Source organism: Hyperolius riggenbachi, chromosome 7 (assembly GCF_040937935.1).
Source record: "Hyperolius riggenbachi isolate aHypRig1 chromosome 7, aHypRig1.pri, whole genome shotgun sequence".
NCBI classification, from domain to species: Eukaryota; Metazoa; Chordata; class Amphibia; order Anura; family Hyperoliidae; genus Hyperolius; species Hyperolius riggenbachi.
In genome coordinates, this window is record NC_090652.1 from 172,101,128 (window position 1) to 172,127,602 (window position 26,475).

A 26,475-nucleotide genomic window follows, 5' to 3' on the forward strand; every position below is an offset into this window, starting at 1 on the left:
CCTCAGACCCCCTCTGATCACCTCCCCAGTGCATTATTTACATCTGTTCTCCCCTCTAATCACCCACTGATCACCCATTAAGCACCACCTGTCACTGCTACCCATCAGATCAGACCTTAATCTGCCCCGTGCGGGCACTCAATTACCCGCCCACACCCTCAGATCGCCGTCAGACCCCCCGATCACCTCGCCAGTGCATTGCTTGCATCTACAGTTGTGCTCAAAATTATTCAACCCCCACTAAAATTTAGTGTTTTGGCCAGTTTGACATTGATTTTGATCATTTCAGTCATCTTGTTTACAATTAAATCAGAGGCACTTGTAAGTCAGACAAATATAACATAACATTTATAATGAAATAACCACAAATGTCTTTTCTGTGCTCACATCATTATCAGTTTTATTTAACCCCCAAGTGACATTCATTCTTAGTACAACATCCTTTTCCAGTTATCACAGCTTTTAAACGTGAAGCATAGCTTGACACAAGTGTCTTGCAGCGATCTACGGGTATCTTAGCCCATTCTTCATGGGCAAAAGCCTCCAGTTCAGTCATATTCTTAGGCTTGCACGCTGCAACTGCTTTCTTTAAGTCCCACCAGAGGTTCTCAATCGGATTTAAGTCTGGTGACTGCGATGGCCACTCCAGAATGTTCCAGCCTTTAATCTGCAACCATGCTCTAGTGGACTCAGGGCCAGATTTCTGGGAAGGCCACCTAGGCACATGACTAGGGTGGAGCCAAGCAAGCAAGACAGCCGTCTTTAACATTCCTAAGCAGCAGCACAAGTCGCCCCAGCATGCTCAGTCTACAGTCACAGGCGCACAGCACAAATTGATCATTCATCATTTTGCTCTGATCTGCAGCCTGCTGTGTGTGTCTGTGTGCAGTGGCAGTGGGCGGCTACAGACCAGGAGAAGTGGAGAAGTGCCCAATGACTTCATGCAGCTGCGAGGTCCACATGGCTGCTCCTGTGTGCAGTGTGCACGAAAGTTTCACTTGTGCAATAGGTTAGTGAAGGAGAAGTGGCTTGGGGAGCAGGGCTGTATATCACTCAGTGTTTGTGTGGAGGAACGCAGTCAGGCAGAGGCAGCGATACATGAACAGACGGGCATGTCAGATGATAGTCCTCCGTTCACACTGACCTGTAAATCAGTCCCGTAGCTGCATACCAGATAAGCTAACTTGCTCGATGCTGCTGAATGTTTTGTCTCAGCGCTGCCTGATTTATTGCCCATTCTCAGTCACACCACATGTAAGGGCTCCTTATCTCCTCCACTCTTTTCAAGTTTCTTACCATCAACATTCGCCCTCTCTTGTTCTCTTATCTTGTGCTCTATTTCTGTCCTTTTTACCTTACCCTTCTTCTCCATCTTGTTCCCTCTCTTAGTCCCTCACTGTGTGCTCTCTCTCCCTCTTTTTTTTCCTCACCATCTCTATCCTTTCCTCTACTTTTGCTTATCATCCTTTCCCTCTCTCACTTTTGCATTTTGACTGTCCTCGCAGGAGCTCACAATCTAATCACTATCATAGTTTATAGCACTGACCTCTTCTGCAGAACTTTACAGAGTAAAGTCACTGGCTGTCCTCAGATGAGCTCACAATCTAATCCCTATCATAGTTTATAGCACTGTATATAGTATATAGCGCTGACATCTTATGCAGCACTTTGCAGAGTAAAGTCACGGAATGTCCTCAGAAGAGCTCACAATCTAATCCTACCATAGTCACAATCTAATGTCTTACCATATTGTTATGTATTTGTATAGCACTGACATCTTCTGCAGCACTTTACAGGGATGTCACTGACTGTCCTCTGTGGAGCTTAGTCCTACCTAGTTATAGGCAAGTGTGCTTTTTCCGTTGTGCGCATGTGTAGCGACGCAGAGATACTGCCAAGAGAATGACGTGCGGCTGGGGGAATGACAAGCAGCAGCGGAGGACGGGGCCAGAAGGGGGTTGGGCATGCGCGGCGCAACTGAAACAGAGAGAGAGAGAGAGAGCAGTGCGGGGGGTCGTAGCCACAGCCTAGCACCCATTTTTAACCACTTCACAACTGAGGGGTTTTACCCCTTCAGCATCCAAGCAATTTTCTCCTTTCAGCGCTCCTTCCATTCATTCGCCTATAACTTTATCATTACTTATCACAATAAAATGATTTATATCTTGTTTTTTTCACCACCAATTAGGCTTTCTTTTGGTGGGACACTATGCCAAGAATTATTTTATTCTAAATGTGTTTTAATGGGAAAATAGGAAAACATTTGAAAAAAAACATTATTTTTCAGTTTTCCGCCATTATAGCTTTTAAATAATGCATGCTACTATAATTAAAATCCATGTAACTTATATGCCCATTTGTCCCAGTTATCACACCGTTTAAATTATGTCCCTACCACAATGTTTGGCGCCAATATTTTATTTGCAAATAAAGGTGCATTTTTTTCAGTTTTGCGTCTATCCCTAATTACAAGCCCATAATTTATAAAGTAACAGTGTTATACCCTCTTGATATAAATATTTAAAGATTTCAGTCCCTAAAGTAACTATTTAAGTTTTTTTTTATTGTAATTTTTTTTTAATTTATTTGAATATTACAAAAAAAAATATTGGTAACAATTGGGGAGTGTGGGAGTTAATGAGTTAAAATGAATAGTGTAAATAATGTATGTGTATGTGAAAAATGTTTTTGGGTGTAGTATTACTTTCTCCCTACGTCCTCCAGTCCGGCCCCCCAGAAGTGAGAGGACACCGATGTTCACCTGTTAGGAAACACATGTTACCAATCATTAAATCAGAATGACTCGGCTCCCTCCCTAGTATAAGTGTGTCTCCACCTCCTCCTTATTCACTTTCACCGTGTTTCCTGTGGGACACGTACTTTTTTGTTTTCTCCAGGTAGCCAAAGGATACAGGGCTATTGCCAAAAGTTCCTATCGGCTATGCTAGACCCCACCTGCAGTGTATTGGGGCGGCAGCCTGCTCATGGGTGCGGGGCAGGTGGCGGACAATGTGTGGTTGGGGTACCTGGTTTGGTTGGCCGAGGTGGTTGCAGCTGGAGGGTCGCAGCAGCCTCTCCCGTACTCCAAAACACTTGCGGCGCCTGTACATGGAGGACGCCCACGCTTGAAAGGGGGCGGAGCCTTTGGGTGACGATGCCGGCTAGCGGATGACGTCTGGGCAGGGTGGGGGCAGCACTCCTAGCGTACGCGTCTCCGTCATAGCGTACAGTACGGAAGTGGGAAGACCTTGTGCTCTCCCAGCGGACGCTGCGCACCTTGAACTCCCAAGAAGGGAAGTTGCCCACAACCAACATGGATGCTTGGGCAACGGAAGGGGAGGAGTCAAGGTGCGTGCTGGTTTATTAGGAAGTGAAGCCAGTCGGAGACGGCCTTTAGTTAGGATGGAGTCACAGAGCGTACCTCCTACTGAGCCGATGAAGAAAGGCGCATCCAGCCAGAATACTGCACAGATTGTTGCCTTACCACCTTCTCAGGTAAAACTGTCTTATTACTGGTAAAACATTTTTTTTAAACAAATGTTTTTTGCTGAGGGTGTTATGTTAATTGACACTTCCGGGAAATTTGTCTTATAGAACAAAACTCCGGAAAAGCAAGTTTCCCTGAAGCATAAGTCCAAGTCAAATAGATGTAACAATTGTAATGGAAAACTGCCTGGTGACTGGAAAAAAGCTGACTGTAGCAAATGTTTGGCAGAAATGGAGTCGCAAGACTCAGCCAAAGTCATGAGAGACTTCTTAGAATCTTTTAAAAAAGAAATGCAGTCTACTTTTTCAGCATTAAGAGGAGTAATTGCGGATGGCCAGAGTACTAGCCAGGTTACTGGAGACAATTCCACAGCTACTTCCTCAGCAGGCAAAAGGAAAAGTAGAGTCTGAAGCTATTGAAACTTCTTCAAACACTTCAGAAGACATAGAAGAGAACCTGTCGGAACAGGATTCCAATAGGGAGGTTCAGGAAAGTAATGCAACCAGATTTTTATTTAATCCTGACGAGACTACTGAATTATTAAAAGCCATTTATGATAGCGAACAGATCACGGAGTCGGAAGAACAGGTGTCGGTTCAAGATGCTATTTATAAAGGTCTACAAGCTCCCACTACCAGAGTATTCCCAGTACATAAATCTCTGAATGGCATAATTAAAGAACAGTGGGAGTCTCCAGAGAAAAGACTTAAGCTCAACACACACCATACAATCTTGGTTGTACAGATTTACCAAATCTATGTAGTATAAGGGCCAACAGATTGAAAATACCTTGAATGATTGATTGGATAAGCTCTTATACTACATGAAAGTGGTAAGATTGAACAACCAAGATTGTATGGTGTGTGTTGAGCCTTTGAGTAACTAAACCTTTCAAAAGAAAATTTCCGTTTAAAGATACGGACATTGAAAGATGGGATAAATGTCCAAAATTGGACGCCGCGTTGTCACAATACTCTAAAAATGCGGCTCTGTCCTTTGAAGACATGGGGGTATTGAAAGATCCCCTAGACAAAAAATGGAGGTACTAGTGAAGAGAGCCTGGGAGACTTCTTCATTAGTGTTCAGACCTAATATAGCGGCTATTTGTGTCTCCAGGAAGCTCATAGCCTGGATAGATGAGATTCAGGATCTACTAGCGGTCGGTACACCGACCGAACAGTTGCTGGAGTCCTTCCCAATAGTATCAAGGGCCTTAGCGTTCATATGTGACGCCCTGGTAGAATCGTTCAAGGCTACCGCTAAAGGGGCGGCCTTGGTCAATTCTATCAGGCAACTAGTCTGGCTTAGAACTTGGGAGGGGGATTTCACCTCAAAAAATAGACTATGCGCTATGAAATTTGAGGGTAATTTACTCTTTGGGAAAGAGTTAGACAGTATTTTGGATAGATCTACCGACAAAAGGAAGAAGTTCCCAGACAAAAGACAGAAGTTTACCCCAAAAAAGATTCTTTAGGGGGAGGAACGTGGTACCGACAAAAAATAAAGGTATAGAACAGCCAAAAAGGTGGAATTATTTCCCAGGTAGGGGTAGAGGAGCAACCCCGTTTAGAAAACCTCCAACACCTGGAAACAAAGAAACAAAGTGTCTCTCAGGTGAGGGTCGGGGGGAGGTTAACTCAATTCCTTCCAGAGTGGAAAAAAATTACGGAGGACAAATTTATTTTAAGTCTGATAGTCAGGATACAAACTGGAATTCAGCAGACTCCCTCCCCCCAATTTCTATATAACAAGGGCCCCAAGGGATCCAGAACGAGTAAAGGCCCTGAAGCAGGCTGTCATCTCTCTGCTAGTACAGAAAGTAATTTGTCGGGTTCCGACGCAGGAATTAAGAGGGGGAATTCACTCTCACATTTTTGTTGTAAAAAAGCCGTCGGGGAAGTTTCGTTTAATTATAAATTTAAGGAATCTGAATCATTTTTTGAGAGCGAAAAAATTCAAGATGGAAAATATTTACACGGTGAGGGAACTACTGTGGGAGGAGACATGGATGGCGACTGTAGATTTACAGGACGCCTACCTTCATGTGCCGATAGACCCAGGGTATCAAAAATAACTGAGGTTTGCGGTGAAGTTTGGAGATACCCTATGTCACTACCAGTTCCGTGCCCTTCCGTTCGGCCTCTCCGCTTCTCCCCGTATCTTCACAAAAGTAGTTGCAGAGATGACAGCCTGCCTCCACCTTCAAAGTATAAAAATTATCTGGACGATTTTTTAATTTTTGCACAGTCAAAGCAGGAGCTAGAGAAGGATCTAGACGTATGCTTAGACCTGATGGGAAGACTAGGATGGCTAGTCAGTCAGGACAAGTCCAATCTGGTACCCACACAAAAGGCCTTATATCTAGGTTATGTATTAGACACAGTAGAAAGGAAAGTATGGCTACCACCAGAAAAAATAGAAAAAGTTTTTCGAAAGACCTCATTCTTCCTGAGACAGGAGAGGGTCTCGCTACGGGAAACAGTTTCTTTACTAGGGACTATGACCTCTTGCATTCCGACGGTGCAATGGGCTCAATTGCACTCCCGGCTCCTACAGGAGTGGTTCCTGCAGGAAGGGGGAAAAAATTATCGGTAGTTAGATCAGAAAAAAGTGTTAACTCCAGAGACAATACAGTCTCTTCTCTGGTGGTTAGAAACAATCTCTGTCAGGGAAGAGATTGGTCACCAAAGGATGTAATTATGATTACCACAGACGCCAGCTCCTGGGGGTGGGGAGCCCACTGTCAGGACAGACGAGTACAGGGGGAATGGAACCAGGAATTGAGAAAAAGTTCCTCAAACTTCAGGGAGTTAGCATCTACCAAACAGGCTCTTCTGGCTTTCTCAGACATGGTCGTAAACAAACATGTCAGAATTATGTCAGACAATATAGTCGCAGTGTCATACTTAACCAAACGGGGGGTACCAGAGTCAAAAGCCTCAGGAATCTATCCATGGACATACTTCTATGGGGGGAAAAAAACTTACTATCCCTGTCAGCAGTACATATAAAGGGGATTTCCAATCAGTTAGCGGACAGACTAAGCCGATTCCCAATTCTGGAGGCAGAGTGGGAGTTATGTCAGGAAACATTCTCCGCAATAACCAAGAAGTTGGGGTTTGCCAAAAGTGGATTTGTTCGCTTCCCCAAAAAATACAAAACTTCAGATGTTTTATTCAATCCACGCAGCAGAGAGCACACATTCAGTGGACGCGCTCTCGGTTCCGTGGACCAAAGATCTATTGTACGCCTTTCCACCCTTCAATCTACTTCCAAGAGTAGTGAGGAAAATAAAAACGGAAGCAGCCACGGTTATACTAATCACTCCTTGGTGGCCGAAAAGGGCTTGGTTCCCTTTAGTGAAATCCATGGCAATAAAGGAGCCATGGAAACTACCTTACAGACCAGACCTACTGACACAGGAAGGAATATTTCATCCACATCCTCAGAAATTACGCCTAACAGCATGGATCCTGAAAGGCAGATATCAGTCAGAAAGGGATTCTCAGAAAAGGTGATCCAGACTCTTCTCAAAAATAGGAAAGATGTGACCAGAAAAATTTACGGAAAGGTCTGGAAAACATTTTAAAGGGTGGAGAGAGAGAAAAGGATTACAAGGAAGTCAAATCGGGTTGCCATTGATACTGGACTTTCTACAGGATGGGGTGGAGTTAGGTTTAGCCGCGAGCATGCTAAGAGTTCAGGTGACGGCTCTATCAATTTTGTTAGATAGACCACTAGCCAAAGAACAATATATTAAAGACTTCCTGAAGTCAGTGTCTAAAACTAGACCAATACCAGCAGCAAGGTTTCCCCCATGGGACCTCCACCTTGTACTCCAACAGCTACAGAAAGATCCTTTCGAACCGTTACAACAAGCAGGAGAGAAGTTTCTTACGTTAAAAGTAGCTTTTTTGATAGCGATAACCTCCGCAAAGAGGATAGGAGATCTACAGGCTATGACTATCAAAGAGCCATATATGACAGTCATGTCAGACAGAATAATATTTAAAACCGACCCGACATACATTCCAAAAGTAAATACAAGGTTCCATAGAACCCAGGATATAATACTTCCTTCCTTTTGTGACACTCCCACCTCGGAAAAGAAAAGATTACTTCACCTTTTAGATGTAAGAAGAGCAATTCTCAAATATCTAAAGAGGACTAAAGACTGGCGAAAGACTAATAGACTACTAGTACTTTTCTCAGGACAAAGGAGAGGCATGCAAGCCACCAAGGCATCAATAGCAAGATGGATAAGACAAACAATAGAAATTTCTTATAATATGGCCGGAAAAAGCCTACCCTTACAACTTAAAGCCCATTCGACCAAAGGAGTAGCGACATCATGGGCGGAGAAAGCAGGGGCATCACTAGAGCAGATATGCAAAACATCGACATGGTCAAGCCCATCGACATTTATAAAACATTATAGGATTGACGTACTGTCAAATCAGGACGTAACCTTTGGGAGGAAGGTCCTGCAGGCAGTCATCCCACCCTAGTTGTGAGTAAAGACAGCTTCTCTGTAGTCTCTCACTTCTGGGGGGCCAGACTGGAGGATGTAGGGAGAAAGTACCTGGTAGTATCCGGTAACGGGTATTTCTGATAGTCCTCCAGGCCGGCCCCCCTCTATAATTCCCTATCCCTAATCACCTTGGGTGCCTGTTGTTTGTCACTTTTTCTTTCGTTTGTCAAATGAGCACCTGGTGGTTACTCTGGTAAAAGTGAATGAGGAGGTGGAGACACACTTATACTAGGGAGGGAGCCGAGTCATTCTGATTTAATGATTGGTAACGTGTTTCCTAACAGGTGAACATCGGTGTCCTCTCACTTCTGGGGGGCCGGCCTTGAGGACTATCAGAAATACCCGTTACCGGATACTACCAGGTACTTTTTGGCCACAAGATGGCCACATTTTTTTTTCAGGCGAGGGAGGCTGGGAAACTGAGTTTTTTCACAATGGTCGCGCTGCTCCCATAGAAGCATGCCGATCATTGCGGGAGCAGAGATCAAAGAACGGGAATGGAAGTTCCCGTTCATTTATCTCCGGGCGAGCGGGTGGCGGCGTGTACGATCGCGGGAGTGCGAGCGGGAGCGCGGACAGCGGCGGCAGCGGCGGCAGCGGGGGGGGGGGGGGGTGCGTATATCTACGCTCCGGGCAGGGAACTGAAGTCCAAAGGAGCGTAGATATACTGTACCTGGGCGGCGAAGTGGTTAATTGGGCCTAGTCAATGATATATTGTACACATTGCGTGTACACATGAGTTGGGGGTGAGGGGGGCAGTTTGTTGAGGTGATGGAAGGGGGACGGTTTGTTAACTGCTGGTTTAGGGTGGTGAAAAGTACAAATCCGGCCCTGAGTGGACTTGGAGGTATGCTTGAGATCATTGTCCTATTGAAAGGTCCAATGTCTTCCAAGCCTCAGGTTTGTGACTGACTGCATCACATTTTCTTCCAATATCTCCTGGTACTGAGGAGAATTCATGGTACCTTGCACACGCTGAAGCTACCCTGTACCTGCAGAAGCAAAACAGCCCCAAAGCATGATTGACCCCCCCACCATGCTTCACAGTAGGCAAGCTGTTCTTTTCTTCATAGGCCTTGCCAATCATTTGGTTTCATCAGCCCACAGAACACTATCCCAACCGTTTGTAAAAAAAAAAACAATAACAATCAATTTCCGCTAACTTGTGACAAAAAATAAAATCTTCTATGAACTTACCATACTCCTAACGGAATACCTTGAGGTGTCGTCTTTCTAAAATGGGGTCACTTGTGGGGTTCCTATACTGCCCTAGCATTTTAGGGGCCCTAAACCCGTGAGGAGTGGTCTGGAAATCAAATGCCTCAAAATGACCTGTGAAATCCTAAAGGTACTCATAGGACTTTGGGCCCCTTAGCGCACCTAGGCTGCAAAAAAGGGTCACACGTGGTATCGCCGTACTCAGGAGAAGTAGTATAATGTGTTTTGGGGTGTATTTTTACACATACCTATGCTGGGTGGGAGAAATATCTCTGTAAATGGACAATTGTGTATAAAAAAATAAAAAAATTGTCATTTACAGAGATTTCTCCCACCCAGCAATGCGTATGTGTAAAAATACACCCCAAAACACATTATACTACTTCTCCTGAGTATGGCGATACCACATGTGTGACACTTTTTTGCAGCCTAGGTGCGCTAAGGGTCCCAAAGTCCTATGAGCACCTTTAGGCTTTACAGGGGTGCTTTTTTGGGGGGGGGGGGTCACAAGTTAGCAGAAATGGAAACTTTTTTTTTTTTTTTTTTTTTTGTCACAAATAAAATCTTCTATGATCTCACCATGCCTCTTAGTGAATACTTTGGGATGTCTTCTTTCCAAAATGGGGTCATTTGGGGGGTATTTATACTATCCTGGAATTCTAGCACCTCATGAAACATGACCGGTGCTCAGAAAAGTCAGAGATGCTTCAAACTGGGGAAATTCACTTTTTGCACCATAGTTTGTAAACGCTATAACTTTTACCCAAACAAAAAAAAAATCCAATAAGTGTCTATTTATTGATCAAAGACATGTAGCACAATAAATTTAGACAAATATGTATATACTGTAGAAATTTTACTTTATTTGAAAAATGTCAGCACAGAAAGTTAAAAATCATTTTTTTTGACAAAATTCATGTTGATGAATATAATAAAAACGAAAAATCACAGCAGCAATCATATAGCACCAAAAGAAAGCTGTATTAGTGACAAGAAAAGGAGGTAAAAATTCATTTAGACAGTAGGTTGTATGACCGAGCAATAAACCATTAAACCTGCAGTGGTCTGAATGGAAAAAAGTGTCTGGTCCTTAACCACTTGCCGACCGCGCACTCATAACGCACGTCGGCAAAGTGGCATCTGCAGGACCAGCGACGCAGATCTGCGTCGCCGGCTGCAGGCTGATTAATCAGGAAACAGCCGCTCGCGCAAGCGGCTGCTTCCTGTCAATTCACGGCGGGGGGGCTCCGTGAATAGCCTGCGGGCCGCCGATCGCGGCTCGCAGGCTAAATGTAAACACAAGCGGAAATAATCCGCTTTGTTTACATTTGTACAACGCTGCTAACAGTAGCAGCGTTGTACTAGATCAGCGATCCCTGGCCAATCAGCGGCCGGGGATCGCTGTCACATGACAGGCAGGAGCCTGTTAGAGGCTGCACAGGACAGATCCGTTCCTGTGCAGCCTCCGATCTCTGGGGAAGGGAGGGAGAGGGGGAATCCTGCGGTGGAGGGGGCTTTGAGGTGCCCCCCGCCAGCCACACGCAGGCAGGAGCGATCAGACCCCCGCAGCACATCATTCCCCTAGTGGGGAAAAAAGGGGGGGCAATCTGGTCGCTCTGCCTGGTGTTTGATCTGTGCTGGGGGCTGTAGAGCCCACCCAGCACAGATCAGCAAAATCAGCGCTGGTCCTTAAGGGGGGGGTAAAGGCTGGGTCATCAAGTGGTTAAGGGGTTTTAAGACTGTAGTCCTTAAGTGGTTAAAGAAAAACACCGGGTCCTTACAGGAGTGTGGTTAACCTGTCACGTGGCTGCATTTGATGGTTTGCCAACTGATAGCCTATAGCTATGTTCTCCATGATATCACTGGATGTTAGTGAATGGACATTCCATTCGGCATTTCAGATGTTTCAAATCTTTTGTTCTTAGAGATATCATTACTCTTTTTCAGGAGTGGATAAACTACTGTACAGTATATTATTAATGTTACAGGTCGATATGTTATATTCTTGGTGATGTTGATCTTTTCTAGTGAATTAATAATTACATTCATAATTATATTGACAAGCTCTAGTGAATGAGTATGCAGTATTTCATTGTTAAAGGGGCAGTATGGCAAAATGACAGCTTTTCAGTTATATAAATAATTAATATGTACCAGCGGTCTGATAATTAAAAAAAATGCAAATGGGCTATTTGCAGTAAACAAGAGAGATACATTACACGTGAATGGTTATGCAGGTCATTAGTAATCCACTTTCCTGACGCAGGACAGTCATATGTGGGGAGAGCAGTTGAAATAGCAGCTTTGGATGTTTACTACTACTTTATAAACCTCTGCAGCCCTGTGTATGATGTAATATAATCCTGGTGAGAGTGGCAAACCCTAAGTACTTAAAGAGGAACTGTAACCAAGGATTGAACCTCATCTCAATTAGTAGCGGATAACCCCCTTCCCATGAGAAATCTTTACCTTTTCTCAAACAAGTCATCAGGGTGTGTGTGTGTGGGGGAGGGTTGTATGGCTGATATTGTGGTGAAACTGCTCCCACGCTGTGATGCCATGACCATGATTCCAACAGTTCCCGCTGTGTGAGCCTTGTTGCATTGGGGGAAATAACAGCTGTTTCCAACTGCTAATCAACCAGTATCTCCCTCTGTGCATATGTACATCTATTAAAAACAACAACCTTTTAGCCTATCATATTGTTAAGGTGTGTGGTTATTGATTATGGCAGTTGGTGCTGTCTGGTTTCTTTTCATGTCTTCCAGTAGTAAAGATGATAACATGCAGGCTGATTGTGGTCAAACAATATGAACAAATTACATGGTGAACATTTTTGTTAGAGTTCCCCTTTAATAGCAAACAATTGATAATCTAAGTCTGGTTTTGATGAATCACTTATGATACACCCCCCCCCCCCCCCCCCCGCCCCCCCAGGATATCGGGAGATGACAGAAGCCAATACGTTTGGCTCATGGTTCCTGACCGAGATGTGAAAGCTCTGCTGTCAGCATGACAGCAAAGCGAGTGAGTGCAGCGCTGCGAATGGTGAGAGTGACGAGACCGCCCAACAGAGATGATTGAAATCTATGCCCTGGCAGGAATAAATTGCCACAAACTGGGCATAGATTTTAATCGATAAGGATCAGAAGAGGTTTAGATGCCTATTGGCAATACACTTTTCCAACCATTTGCTGCAATCGTTGGAGTCCACCAATAGAAGGGAAATTTTATAAGACATCTGATCAGGCTAAAACAATCACTCCAAAATTTGGATCGATCAACCGAACGATTGATGGAGAATTTTTGTCACTGATTGGCACCATTAATGACACTCAATCTGATCGATCCTATGGTTGATCGTTTGGGAGAATGTACCATTAACCCTTTGCTGATCGCTCCACGCCGATTGGCATGAACGAGGCGGCAGCCCCAGGACCACTCCACACCAATTGGCATGAAGTCCTGGGGCGGGGTTTTGCAGGAGATTGCGTGCACTGATGCACGTGCATCTCTGCTTGAATGATGGAGCTCCACACCGTCATCAGTCTCCCAGCAGCGATTGCTGCTAAAAGACTGTTAGACGACAAAACCGCTGTCTATTTACTGTGTGCAGCGCTGTACTGGGGACAGCAATGTGACACTGCTTTCACCCTGGGAGACAGGAGTGCGATCGGCTGTCATAGTCTGAAGCCTATGACAGCCGATCGCTGTCATTGGCTGGCGGGGGGAGGGTGGGAAGGGCTGTAATAAAATAAATAAATGGATCATTTTATTAAAAAATAAAACAAATATTTGTATATAAAAAAAAAAACATTCTTTTACTGATTAGAGCCACTAATTAGAGGGGGGGATCACTTTTGTGCTGAATTGTACGGCCCTGCAGCGAGGCCTTAAAGCTGCAGTGGCCTAATTGGCAAAAAATGGCCTGGTCACTAGGGGGGTTTAAGACCTTAAAGAGACACTGAAGCGAAAAAAAAAATATGATATAATAAATTGGTTGTGTACTATGAATAATTACTAGAAGATTAGCAGCAAAGAAAATATTCTCATACTTTTATTTTCAGGTATATAGTGTTTTTTCTAACATTGCATCATTCTATAATATGTGCAGATTACACAACACTCAGCATTCAAAATGAGTCTTTCAAAGCAGTCTGTGAACTAATGAACTCTCCTCTAGCAGAGGAAAAGTAAATAGTCCAGGAACAGTTGAGATAATAAAAGTCAGATAACAGCCCTTTCCATGACTAACTTATGCTGGATACACACCATGCGTTTCCGCGTTCGATGCGGCCGTCGATACGCGTCGATTCGATTATTTCCGACATGTCTGATTCAAGCTTCGATGGATCGTTAGGTCGATTTGCCATACTTTACATGGCATTCGACCTAAAAATCATCGAAATTTGTTCGGAAATGTTCGGAAATAAACGAATCGACGCGTATCGACGGCTGCATCGAACGCGGAAACGCATGGTGTGTATCCAGCATTAGTCGGAGAGCTTAATGGCTTGTTTGCATAGAGATAACAACTGGAGTTTCTCAACTCTTCCTGTACTGGAAACAATTAGACTGATGTATCTGATCTTAATGTTTTATTTCTTAGCTGTGCTACACATACAAATCATAATATCATCATTTTTTTTTGCTTCAGTGTCTCTTTAAGTGGTTAATGGGCACCTTTAGAAAACTGAGTCCTCACACTGTGGTGGTGGCATTCAACTGGAATCGCATGATTACGCATTTAATAACCTTTCAGCAATCCTCACTGTGACAATATGATAGGTGAACGTTGCAATCTTTTTACATAGCAGCAGATTTTTGTAAATCCTGGTCAGATTTGCAAAAATCACTTTGTAGCTGGGGTCACACTTAAAGTAAACTAGAGACGAGTATTTGCCCAAGTTTTATACATACCTGGGGCTTCCTCCAGCCCCATCGGCACGGATCACTCCCACGCCGCCATCCTCCGTCTTCTCCCTCTTCGGTAACGGATCCCGTGACTTCGGCCAGTCTGAGCATGCGTAGTGCGCTTCTCTGTCTCCCTCCGGTGGCTGGGAGCGTTTTGCATAGGCACAGAATGCTGGCTGAAGCAGGGTACAGGCTGGGGCAGGGTGCAATGTGTAGACTGGGGCAAGGAGCTAGGCTCGGGCAGGGTGCTGCTGGCTGGGGAAGGGTACTGCTGGCTTGGACAGGGTGCTGCTGAGTAGGGTAGGTTTCTGCTGGCTGGGGCAGGATGCAAGGTGCAGGCAGGGGCTAGGTGCAGGCTCAGGCAGGGTGCTGCTGCCTGGGGAAGGGTGCTGCTGGCAGTGGCAGGTTGTTGCTGGCTGGCTGGAGAAACTACTGGCACAGTGCTGCTGGCTGGGTTAGGGTGCTGCTCACTAGGGCAGGGTGCTATTACAGACCTTAAATCGGCAGCACCTTGCTTTGCTGTGCTCCTGCGTCCTGGTGCCGCTGCCTGAGCCCCACTCTTTTCTTCACTCACTACAGACTTCAGAATCCGCTGTGACAGCAGAGCGAAAGGCAGTGCACACGTTGCCCACGCCCAGTGTACTAGTGGGCACCGTCTCTCTCTCTGCTGTCGCTGCATATTCTGAGGTCTGTTGTGAGTGACAGAGTGGGGCTCAGGCTGGGGTGGCTCTGGAAGAAGTGCAGCAGACGGGTTGTGTGGGGCAGGCATGGCACCCATTGCACTAGCCATGCCTGCACCCCTCTAGATACAAGTCTGCTCTTCTCAGTTCTTGACAGTGGTCTGGTTGCTGCAGTCTTCTGAGATGGAGTTCATGCTCTTAATTTACATTACTTATGGGGAACTGAAAGTGTCTGTTTGACGTCTCGGGTATCTAAAGTTAACCTTTAACAGTATGTACTGTCAGAGGCACTTTGTGACAGGTAAAATAAATAAATACCATTAGGAAAAGCCAATACATAAAGCATACCCACCTCCACTCCTACTGCACACACTACACACGGAGTGTTTTTAATTAACTCTCAAGCAGGGGCCATACATATCTGTTTTCATTCATTTTGTGCATTTTCTCCATCAATGGTATGTTTTTGCATGATATGCTGTATACTTAGCCATTTATTTAGGAAAGGGTTCTTTACAGTAAGAGTGATTAAGATGTGGAATGCATTGCCACAGGAAGTCGTTAAGGCAAACTCTATACCTGCATTTAAAGGGGGCTTAGATGCTTTCCTTGCGTTGAAAGACATCCATGGCTACAATTACTAGGTAATGCCTAATGATGTTGATCCAGGGATTTTATCTGATTGCTATCTGGAGTCGGGAAGGAATTTTTCCCTTTTGTGGCTAATTGGACCATGCCTTGTAAGGGTTTTTTCACCTTCCTCTGGATCAACAGGGATATGTGAGGGAGCAGGCTGGAGTTGTACTTTGTACTGGTTGAACTCGATAGACTTATGTCTTTTTTCAACCAAAATAACTATGTAACTGTGATATTAATCTGTAGCAATTTATTTTTTCATATTTAACATTGAAAAGGAGAAGTTCACTGGTAATCTAAATTTCTTGTGTATACTCCTCCTGCCTATGTGAATGAAAGTTAAAATTAATAGTCTTCATCCATAATATACATTGTAAATGTTACGGCCAGAACCCGAAGTCTGGCCACTTTGGGTTCTGGTCAGTCAAAACTAGAAGTGGCCGTCTCACTGCGGCCATTGTGCAAAATGAATTAGGTTCCCGGTGGCATGTGAGAAATGAAGTCGGCTCTGGCGCCTCCCCCTGCCCACCTCCTATTCAGCTCTGGCTGCCATTCGTCTGCAGCCTTCCCGCTCTGCTTCCCTGACCAGACGAACAACTCTGGGGGAATGCGCGTGTCCCTGGCTGCCAGAGACGAATATGAGGTGGGCAGTGGGAGGAGCCAGAGCAGAGGAGCCGGCTTCATTTCTCACATTGGCACATTGGCTGCAGTGAGATGGCCACTTTTAGTTTTGACCGGCCAGAACCCGAAGTGGCCAGACTTCGGGTTCTGGCCTTAATATATACACAATACACACACCAAAAGCATCTATGTAACAACAGGTGTGCAGCTTTTGGTGTCTATATATGGAAAGACACTTGACCAGTGACATCTCTTAATCACATAGCTTGTACCCTAATTATATATACTTGAAAGTGCTGAAGCTAGGCTGTAGGCAGTGACCTGCAGTGTGCCGAAAGTGAGTAAGCAATTTGGCAGCTTCTACAAAGTACTGCCACTATCTTTTCATCCACATGGGTGTGGGTAGTGGACATGTGAACCTAAAATTATAATTTTATTTCTTCCTGATCACTGTGATTAGCTCACAGTGATCAGGGGGCCAGGAGCCAATGTGATTTGCTTCTGACCGAGGTACGGAATACAGGTGAGTTTTGCACCGACAGGAATGTGCAATAATTGCCCGTGCACGGGAGCCAGCGGCGTTTATACTGCGCCGCATCAGGCTTGGGCAGTCAAAAATGGAGGGTAGTTTTAACTGCACGTGGTCCCAAGTGAAAAACTACATTATTTCTTAGTTTTTACCCATTATAATTTTAAAATAAAAAGTGCTACTGTAATTCTGATTAAAAACACTTTAATGATGTTCCTGTCACAATTTGTCATATTTGATTTTTAAGGAGGGTTTTTTTTTTTGCTACAGAGTGTACTTTTCGCCTTGAGCTGGAAATATAACAAAAGTATTTTTAATTGTGCACGCGATCGCGGCAGGAGCGCGTAGATGGCAGCTAGTGAAATCTGCGCTCTGGCATAAATAACAGTACCAAAGCAGGGCATAGATTTCAATCATTGATTTCCGCAAGTGGTAATGAAAGTAATGTTTGCAAGGGAGGGTGTAGTGCGCTAGCTTGCAGGCTCCATCCAGGTAGTATACCGTCCCCGCAACCTCTCATTCCTTACCGATAGAACATAACTTCCTTTTCACATGCTACTTGCTTTCTTCGCCTCTTTCTATTTGTGGCTGTCACTTCTCTCTCACTCTTTCCCTCACTGGGGCGGCTTTTCTATTCACACTGTGCTCAGTGCGATACATTCCCTCCTTTATCTTCGGTGGCTCTCTCTGCACAGCATTTGCACTTTATATATACGCTGTTGCAGGAGCAGTTGGTTTGCACTATTGCTCTGCTGCGCACAGTAATATATGTATCATTGCACTTTATTTCACTCTTCTTTGAACACACATACTATTCTATGATTGTATATTCTCAAATGTTATTTATATTCATGTTTTGTGTATCATATATGATTATTTATGAGATGTAATTTTACTGGGAGCAATTATTCTCATTATTACACATATATCCTTGATGGTACTGTAGATACAAACATATGCACTTATTGCGGTGTACTATATATTTATTATTGTGCCATACCCCACCCCCTTTACTCTGTTTTAATTTGTGTTTAATACTTTCATGTGATTAATAAAGGTAACATATTAGCATATACTGGTGCGACCTTTTGGTTTTTCTCCTTTTGTTCAATTGTCTATAGTGACCTGTTGCACAGGATATCCTGGTATTTTACTATATAATTCTGTCATTAACTTTTGGTAGTGCTGACCTATAGCTTATTGGTTACCTATATATTTCTTATTCTTCTGGCTGAGAGTATTGATTATTTTTTTTCATATGTTTGTTGAATTGCCAATAAGCAAGCCTTGTAAATTGCTGATGTATTTATAGCAGTTTGTTTATGTCTCACCATATTTTCTTTTTGCTTTTTTTTCAGCTGTTGCAAATCCACTGCAACTTCTTGCAGCTCAAGCAAGCACATCACTTCCTGTGGCTGTATCCAGCGTGTTTAACCAAGATAGGCAAAATGAACCATGCCCAAAAAGAGCCCGACTAGAAGAAAGTTGTGCATTGCAAACTGAAGTTATCACATCTGCAAAGGCTGATGGGACCGGGGAGTGAGAACAGATGAAATGTGTTAGTATGGGATGACTTTTTGAGCAACCTTTGACTGCCAGTAATTTTAATAAGGCTCATTTACTCTTCTTGTTAACGTAAGCAGCTCCATCCCTGGAAAACTTGCGGTTGGCCGCATACATGCCTGAACTTGCCCAGTAGTTCTAAGGAAGAGAGGAGGAATTCAGTACTAAAGTTTTACTCACTTGGGTGTTTACTGGCTGCACACTGCATTTGTAATAGTAGTTTCTGCAGTAAACACCAAAGTAAGTGAAGTTTGAATGCGCAGAAAGTGTAACTCCACTTTTCCCTAAGAAAAGGAGATCATCCTTCCCAGATACTCTATGCATTTCAGCAAGGCATTTTAACAAGCTGTGTTACACTGTTACCTGTGACTGCTCTGGAGCTGTTCATGTGTACTACTGCAGTGACTTGGTTTTGTTGACACCTGTTGTTAATAAAAAAGTAATTACTCCATCTGCAGTATAATCTTCCCCAGCATACACTTGGGCATGCATAATCCCCTTGTCAGCAAAATTGTAGGGGGTTCAAAAAAGTGTAAAATCTTACTTATTGCCCAGCGATTAGAATTCCAGAAAGAATTTTTCACAAAATGGTGTATTGTTGCAATAGTTTCCAGCAAGTAAACTTCATCTGCACACCTAAATTCAATTGTGATATTTAATGACATTCATTTACAAAATATTTTGTGTAGTCACAACATATATTGATGTACTATAGTGGATCTACTTTTTTTTAATAAGGGCTTTTTCCATTCACGGAAACATTTGTTAAACCTGTTAGTCCCCAGATTAAGCAGAAGTAGAACAGACATTTGAAACTCTTCTTCCTGAATCATTGACATCCCAGTACTGGTTATTTGACTTGAGTGTAGGTAGCAGGATAGCGGGTGAACAAATCTTTGATAACCAAGGCGAAGAAGATTGTTAGAACGGGGGGAGCAGGCATGTTCTCATGCCCACAGCTCCCCCCATTCATCTCTGTCCCCTCCGTTCTTTGAAATGAATAATCAGGATCTGCTTCTGGGTTGGCAGCGGTGCGCAAATGCTAGGCCCAGTGGCGTGTAATCGATGGCATTCTTGTGGCCAGGAGCTCTCTGCACATGCGCATTACAAGTCGTAATGTAGTGCGCATGTGTAAAGCGCTTCTAGCTACGGGAGTGTGATCAATGATGCACGTCGCTGGGCCTAGCGCTTGCGCACTGCGGCTTTCTCAAAAATAGCTTCTGATGGCTCTTACGAGACAACGGTGTGGTACAGAGGTGAATGGGGCAGAGGTGGGCATAAGGACTGCTCCCCATACATGCCTGCTCCCCCTGTTCTACCGATCTTCTTCTCCTTGGTTAGCCTTTAATGTAGAGACATCAAATCATGATTTCAGTTCATCATCCTAAGCTATTTAACTTCCTTGGTACTGTATAATTATCAACACTGTGTTCATGGATGCCTAATTCTAAAGGCTATACACACCTGATTTCTTGATCGGTCAAAACCAGCCTTATCAGCCTGCCGACATACTGTACACACGGGGAAACTGTCGGCAGAACGGCCTCCCCGCGGGTGGGTCTGACAACTCGTCATTTGAAGGAATCAGGCGTGTATACGTGCCTTAACACTGTGTAGATTTAACTACAGTAGCTTCAAGTGCTCCTGTTGCAATTGTCTGCACACACCACTGTTAACTTGGCTGTCATTAGACAGCTGAGTTTTATATAATTTTTTTCAAATTCTTTTATTGAAGTATTGATACAGTGTATAATAAGAAATGCAATGACTTCCATCTACAAAAATAAAAGCTCCTGGTATAAAGGTAAGCAGTTTGAAGGCAGATGCAATTCCTAGATATCCAATATGAAATCGGGTTTAACAGGCATATAGAACTTCAAGGTCTTACTATAATAGAGATTGCGTCAAGAGCTGTGTCATCTAGGTATATACCCCTATCATAAGGAACGGTATATGCTTCCAAATTATGACAGCATTGAGTGTGTACAACACTTCTAAGTTTTAAAGAATGAAAGAACAATAAACCGGCTGGGTCCAAGGTTTCCAGACTATTAATCCTTCTTTACACAAAGTAGTACAACACCTATAGGGGTCAGTGATGTGTGGGAGTGGGATTTAGATCAGCATTTGTGCAAATTCTTCCGAATATCGGAATACCATCCAAAGGCGCCAGATTTTTGAGAACTTTTCCTCTCTCCCCTGTAAGTTATAAACTATGCGCTCTAGGTCATGTATCATATCTAGCTCTTTTACCAATTCACGCAGTGTAGGGAGGTCTGTGGTACCCCATTTCCTCACTATTATAGTTTTGGTGGCATTAAGTATATGGCGCACCACTGAGCCCTTATAGGCCCTCATACTCCAATTATTTAAATTGAGTAAGTAGGTTTGGGGATTGAAGTCCAGAGGTCTATTGGTCATTTCCTTTATCAATTTTTCCACTGTAATCCATAATTGTGTCAAGGCTGGACAACTCCATAAAATATGGAGTAAGGAGCCAGTGTGAGCTGTACATCTCCAACAGGAGGGGTCTCTTTCAGGGAATATTCTGGCCAGTTTGGCTGGGGTGTAGTACCATCTCGCTAATATTTTGTAATTAAGTTCCTGAATTCGCGACGTGGTAGATGTTTTATGGGCATATATGCACATTTTAGACCTCTGGGCTTCAGTGAATGTGGTGTTTAGTTCTTTTTCCCAAGCACCAAAATATGGTAGATTGTCCATATCTTGGGTTACGAGCATGGAGTAGATAAGTGACAGGGTTTTCTCCATGGGCTCAGTGGCTTGACATATCTGCTCAAATTCCGATAAATTACGCATATCTGAAGGGCGAACACCCAATGAGTATAGAAGATGTCTACATTGCAGACATCCCCACCAATCAAGTCTGGGTTCTCCAACGTTAACTCTCAGGGTGGCTAAGGAGTGCCATTCTCTTGCTGTACAAAAGTCTTTTGCCCTCAGTGGTGTATTAAGCTTCCAATTCCTAAGAGGGGCACCCAAACCTCCCATTGTGAATTCAGGATTGCCCAGTATTGGAATTAGTGGGGACGGCCATGGAGAGAAATTGGACAATGTCCGTATTTTGGAGAACACCTTCAGGGTATTGCCTACCAACTCTGAGGTTGACCAGTGAATTTTTGGGGCCCGAGATGACCAGGGCAGATTCGTCAAGGGGAACGGGGTAAGAGACTGCTCCAACCCAACCCATTGTTTGATATGGCTATGCCTATGCCAGTCGAGCAGCCTAGTCAGAACTGCGGCTTGATAGTACTTTTGAACATTAGGGACAGCCAGTCCTCCTGCCAGTTTGGGTCTGAATAGGACATTTCTATTTATCCTGGGTGGCTTCCCCTTCCAGATGTAGCTATTAAATATCCTCTGCACCTTTCTCAAAAATGCTGTGGGTATAGAAATAGGGAGGGTTTGAAATAAATATAGTAGCCTAGGCATTACGTTCATTTTTATGATCGCTATCCTGCCCATCCAGGAGAATTGTGGTCGATCCCACTTTTTCAGGTCAGCAGTGAGAGTATCCAACAAGGGTGGGAAATTTTTGTTGAATAAGTCTACTAGTCTCGGGGTGATTTTAGTGCCCAGATACGTGATATGATCTTTATTCCATTTAAAGGGGAAGGACATGTTCAGGGAGGTCTGAGTGTCCTTTGGTAAGGAAATATTAAGCGCCTCACATTTATCCAGGTTAATTTTGAGTTTTATATAATAACTGGCTTTTTACTCTGTGATCATTGTGTGCAAATCACATTATTCACAAGGCTAGACTTGTAAAATGTCATCTGGTCCTACATGGGGTTTTCCAGGTAAGTAGGTAAGTACTGAGGTGGTTAAAGAATTGTTTGTGTTGGTAAGACTAATGCTAAATACACACCATACAATTTTCTGGCAGATTTACTTGCCAGATCAATTATTTCCAACATGTCTGATCTGAATTTCGTTCGATTTTCCGATCGGTTTTTAATATTTTTTTAATAGTTTTTTTTCAATCGTTTTTCGTTCGGTTCTATGAAAATCAATCAAAAAACAATTTTTAAAAAAGCTAAAAAAATCTATCAAAATTCAGATCGGACATATTGGAAATAATCGATCTGGCAGATTCTATGGTGTGTACCTAGCATTACAATCATTTTCTGTGCCAATGCCTATGAATTTTACATTTTACTGTTACTGAAGAAGGAGTCAAGGAAATATGGTTTGAAAATTGTGCATGTTTTGTGAGTTTTTTTTGTGGGATAGAAAGAATTTGTGCACTCATACAGTAGAGATTGGAAATATGCTTGGATTTCTGAATGCTAGGCAGAATGCTTACTGTTTACTAAAAAGGACACTTCTGTATAAAGATATCAGAGGTGCTGTTGGCAGGAGATGCATTTGATTGGGCCAATTTCACACTGAATGTAGCTTGCATTAAAGGACTACTGTAGGTAGGAGGAGGAGGAAAAATAATTTAACTTACCCGGGGCTTCTAATGGGGACCTGTGCCTGCGGCAGCCACTCACAGATGCTCCAGTTCCCTCCTCTTCTAAGTCGGAAAACCACTGTACCTGCGCGGCCATGTCCTTTCTCCCGCTAACGTCACCAGAAGCATACTGCGCAGGCAATACACTCCTGGTGACGTCAGCGGGAGCAAGGGCGTGGCCAGGCAGGCGCAGTGGTTTTTTTACTTTAAAGGTGGAAATTCGAGAAGTGAACCAGAGGCGGGGACCGAAGCATATGTGAGTGGCTGCGTGTGGGCACATGACGTCTGCGGGTGACCATTAGAAGCCCCGGGTAAGTTCAACTCTCTTTTTTCCCCTAGACCCCTAAAGTACTTCATTAAAAAGTGCGTTCGAGCTGGGATTGCTTGCATCTCATAGACCATCTTTATCCAAATGGCAGAATTGAAATGTCAGTCCTGATATAGGTACATTTTGAACAGAGTCACAAAGAAATCGATCGCAGTAACTTGCTGAAATTGATAGATCATTATTGCTATGTCAGACTAAGGAGGCAAAATATGTATTTTTATATACAGTGCTGCCCATAATTATTCACAAAAAAATTTGACTTAGTTACTTTTATTCAACCAGCAAGTAATTTTTTGACGGGAAATGACATAGGTGTCTCCAAAAAGATAAAACGATGTACTAGAGGCATTATTGTGGGGAAAAAAAAACATTTCTCAGCTTTAATTTACATTTGAGCAAAAAGTGTCCAGTCCGAAATTATTCATACCCTTCACAAACTGTGATAGAACTGAGTTCTAGAACATTTCTAAATAATCCAAGCTGTTCTAAAGCATCCTAATTACCCAGTTTAATTGGGAACAGCTGTTTTAATCAACTCAACAGGTGGAAAACAGCAGCTCTCTGCAGTTGGTTTGTGGACAGTCAAGGCTAAGACAAAGGAGCTCTGTGAGGAACTGCGGCTGCGCATTGTGACTGCTCACAAGTCAGGAAAGGGCTACAAGGCCATTTCTAAATGTTTTCAAGTTCCAGTGGATACAGTGCATAGTATTATTAAAAAACACAAGATGTTCCGCACTCTCAGAGGATGTGGTCGGAAGCCAAAAGTGACACCTGTGCTGGCCAAGGAGGTTAGCGAGAGAGGTGAAAAAGAATCCAAGGATTACCACCAAGGCCATCCAGATGAATCTGGGCTCTGCTGGTGGCAATTTCTCAAGGCAGACATTCCAATGGACACTGCACACTTCTTGGTTCCGCGGATGCAGACCCAGGAGGACGCCACTTCTCCAGATAAGGCACACAAAAGCTTGATTTGCCTTTGCAAATGCTCTTCAGGCATGGGCTCACGAGTTGTTACGAGTCCCTAAGGACTCAAATTTGTGATTTAAATGAGGCTTAATTGCCTCAGGTGTGCGGCTGGATCTGTAGGGGTTAGTTATCCATGAGTCTGTGGTCCTTCCTACGCTCCAAACAGCTTGCACGCGTCCTATTGGACACATTGCAAGCTTCACCACTGCGCACTTCCTCCTTCCGGGTTGAAGGAGGAAGTGCGCGCAATGAGGCTTGCAACGTGTCCAATAGGAAGCGTGCAAGCTGTTTGGAGCGCAGGGAGGACCACGGACTTAGGGGTAACTAACCCCTTCAAATCCAGCTGCACACCTGAGGCAATTGAGCATCATTTAAATCACGAATTCGAGTCTTTAGGGACTCGTAACAACTTGTGAGCCCATGCCTGATGTTCATCTGGACAAAGAAGAAGTCTTCTGTGTTATGGTCAGATGAAACAAAAATTGATGTGTTTGGTCACAATGATGTTTCCTTCATTTGACGTAAAAAAGGAGAAGCCTTCAAGCCAAAGAACACCATCCCCACTGTCAAACATGGTGGTGGGAACTTAATGCTTTGGGGGGGGGGGGGGTTCAGTCAATGGACAAGGGAACCTAATCACAGTAAACTGCACCATGAAAAAAGAGCAATACATGAGGCTTCTCAATGACAACATCAGGCAGTCTGCAGAGAAACTTGGCCTTGGGCACAAGTGAACATTTCAGCATGACAATGACCCAAAACACACAGCAAAAGGGGTGAAGAAATGGTTAGCAGACGACAACATTAACGTTTTGGAGTGGCCCAGTCAAAGTCCTGACTTGAATCCATTTGAGAATCTGTGTAGGGAACTTTAGATCAGGGTGATGGCAAGAAGACCCTCCAACCTGAAAGATGTTAAAGGGGAACTGAACAGAGAGCTACATGGAGGCTGTCATGTTTATTTCCTTTTAATCAATACCAGTTGCCTGGCAGCCCTGCTGGTCTATTTCTCTGCAGTAGTATCTGATTAAAACCAGAAACAAGCATGCAGCTAGTCTTGTCAGATCAGACTTATAAGTCTGAACCACTGAAACACCTCATCTGCTGCATGCTTGTTCAGGGGCTATGGCTAATAGTATTAGAGGCAGAGGATCAGCAGGGCTGCCAGGCAACTGGTATTGTCTAAAAGGAAATAAACATGACAGCCTCCATATACCTCTCTCTTCAGTTCCCCTTTAAGCTCATTGCTGAAGATGAATGGGCAAAAATGCCTGTAGAGACATGCAAAAAGCTGGTCTGCAATTATAGGAAGTGTTTGGTGTAATAGCCACTAAAGGCTTTTCTATTGAGTATTGAGAAGGGTGTGAATAATTTTTGACTAGACACTTTTTGCTCAAATTTAAATAAAAACGGAGTTGGGTTTTTTTCCCACAATAATGCCTCTTGTACATAGTCTTATTATCTTTTGGGAGACTCCTATGTCATTTCCCATCAAAAAATCACTTGCTGTTTGAATAAAAGTAACTTTAAGTCAAAATTTGCAAGGGGTATGAATAATTATGGGCAGCACTGTAGGTTTCATTTTAGAGGATGCATGGTGCTTTTTTGACAAATAAGGAATGTGCTTCTTTGATAAAAAATCTAGTGACTGCTGCTTTTAATCCACTCCAAGATGGGTTCCTTCCAGGCTGGGTAAACATGTCTAACAATTAATACTTTACTGAAGACATTTAGTAAATATGTAGACAGGTTCCGAAGATCATTTATGCAAGTTCCTCTGCATTTTTGAATCCTTGATTAAATGATGGAATATAAATGTAGACTGAGATGCTTATTTGTGGATGTGGAAATTTCCTTTGTTTCTCCTGGAATCTTAGGAAACAAGTTATTTAATATTTACTTATAAGTACACGGTCCACTTTTTGGACAAGGTTTTACTGGTTATTTTGGGTTAGTTTTTTTTTTCATTGGCATCATATATAGACAAGGAGTAGAGAGAATACAGCTTGTTTCATCTTAAAGAGATCACAAGCCAAAGCTCGTGATCAAAATCATATACACACCTTGAGAAGGAAGCTTCAGGATCCCATTGAGGCTTCACTCTCTTCTCAGATGTCCCCCTTCGCTGAACGTGGCTCCCCTTCAGATTGGGGCCCCACTACTTCCTACCTGGCACGATGAATAGAAAGCGAAGCCTCAGAATCCTATTGAGGCTTCTCTCTTTTTAGGCAAGTATCTAATTTTGTCCCCGAACTTTGGCTCTGGTGCACTTTAAGCTGGTGGAAGATACCATTTTTCTCTCCGATTAATTGGAAAATTATAGCGTGCATGTCAGCCGTTTATCAGACACATTGATGATGTCTGCTTTGTTCATCCTTTGTGAGAGCTCAAAGAATGTAATTTCTGTTTTACCAGCAAATGTCAACAGTAATAATGAGTTTTTTTCACCCAGTCCATTAGTCTACAGCCATCTTCAGGAATTTACAGATTTTTAATGACAGTGGGACATATTTACAATTATTTGG

General features: G+C 43.5%; 1 protein-coding gene across 1 annotated transcript in view; it reads left to right on the forward strand.

The window, feature by feature from the left end:
- The window catches only part of FOXK1 (forkhead box K1), a 151,237-nt gene extending 131,016 nt beyond the window's left edge, over nt 1–20,221 (forward strand). Inside the window, exon 9 of the mRNA XM_068244904.1 lies at nt 17,975–20,221. Within this exon, the coding sequence (XP_068101005.1) occupies nt 17,975–18,159 (185 nt within the window). The 3' untranslated portion in view covers nt 18,160–20,221. The remainder of the gene's footprint in view (nt 1–17,974) is intronic.
- Nucleotides 20,222–26,475: the final 6,254 nt, after the last annotated feature.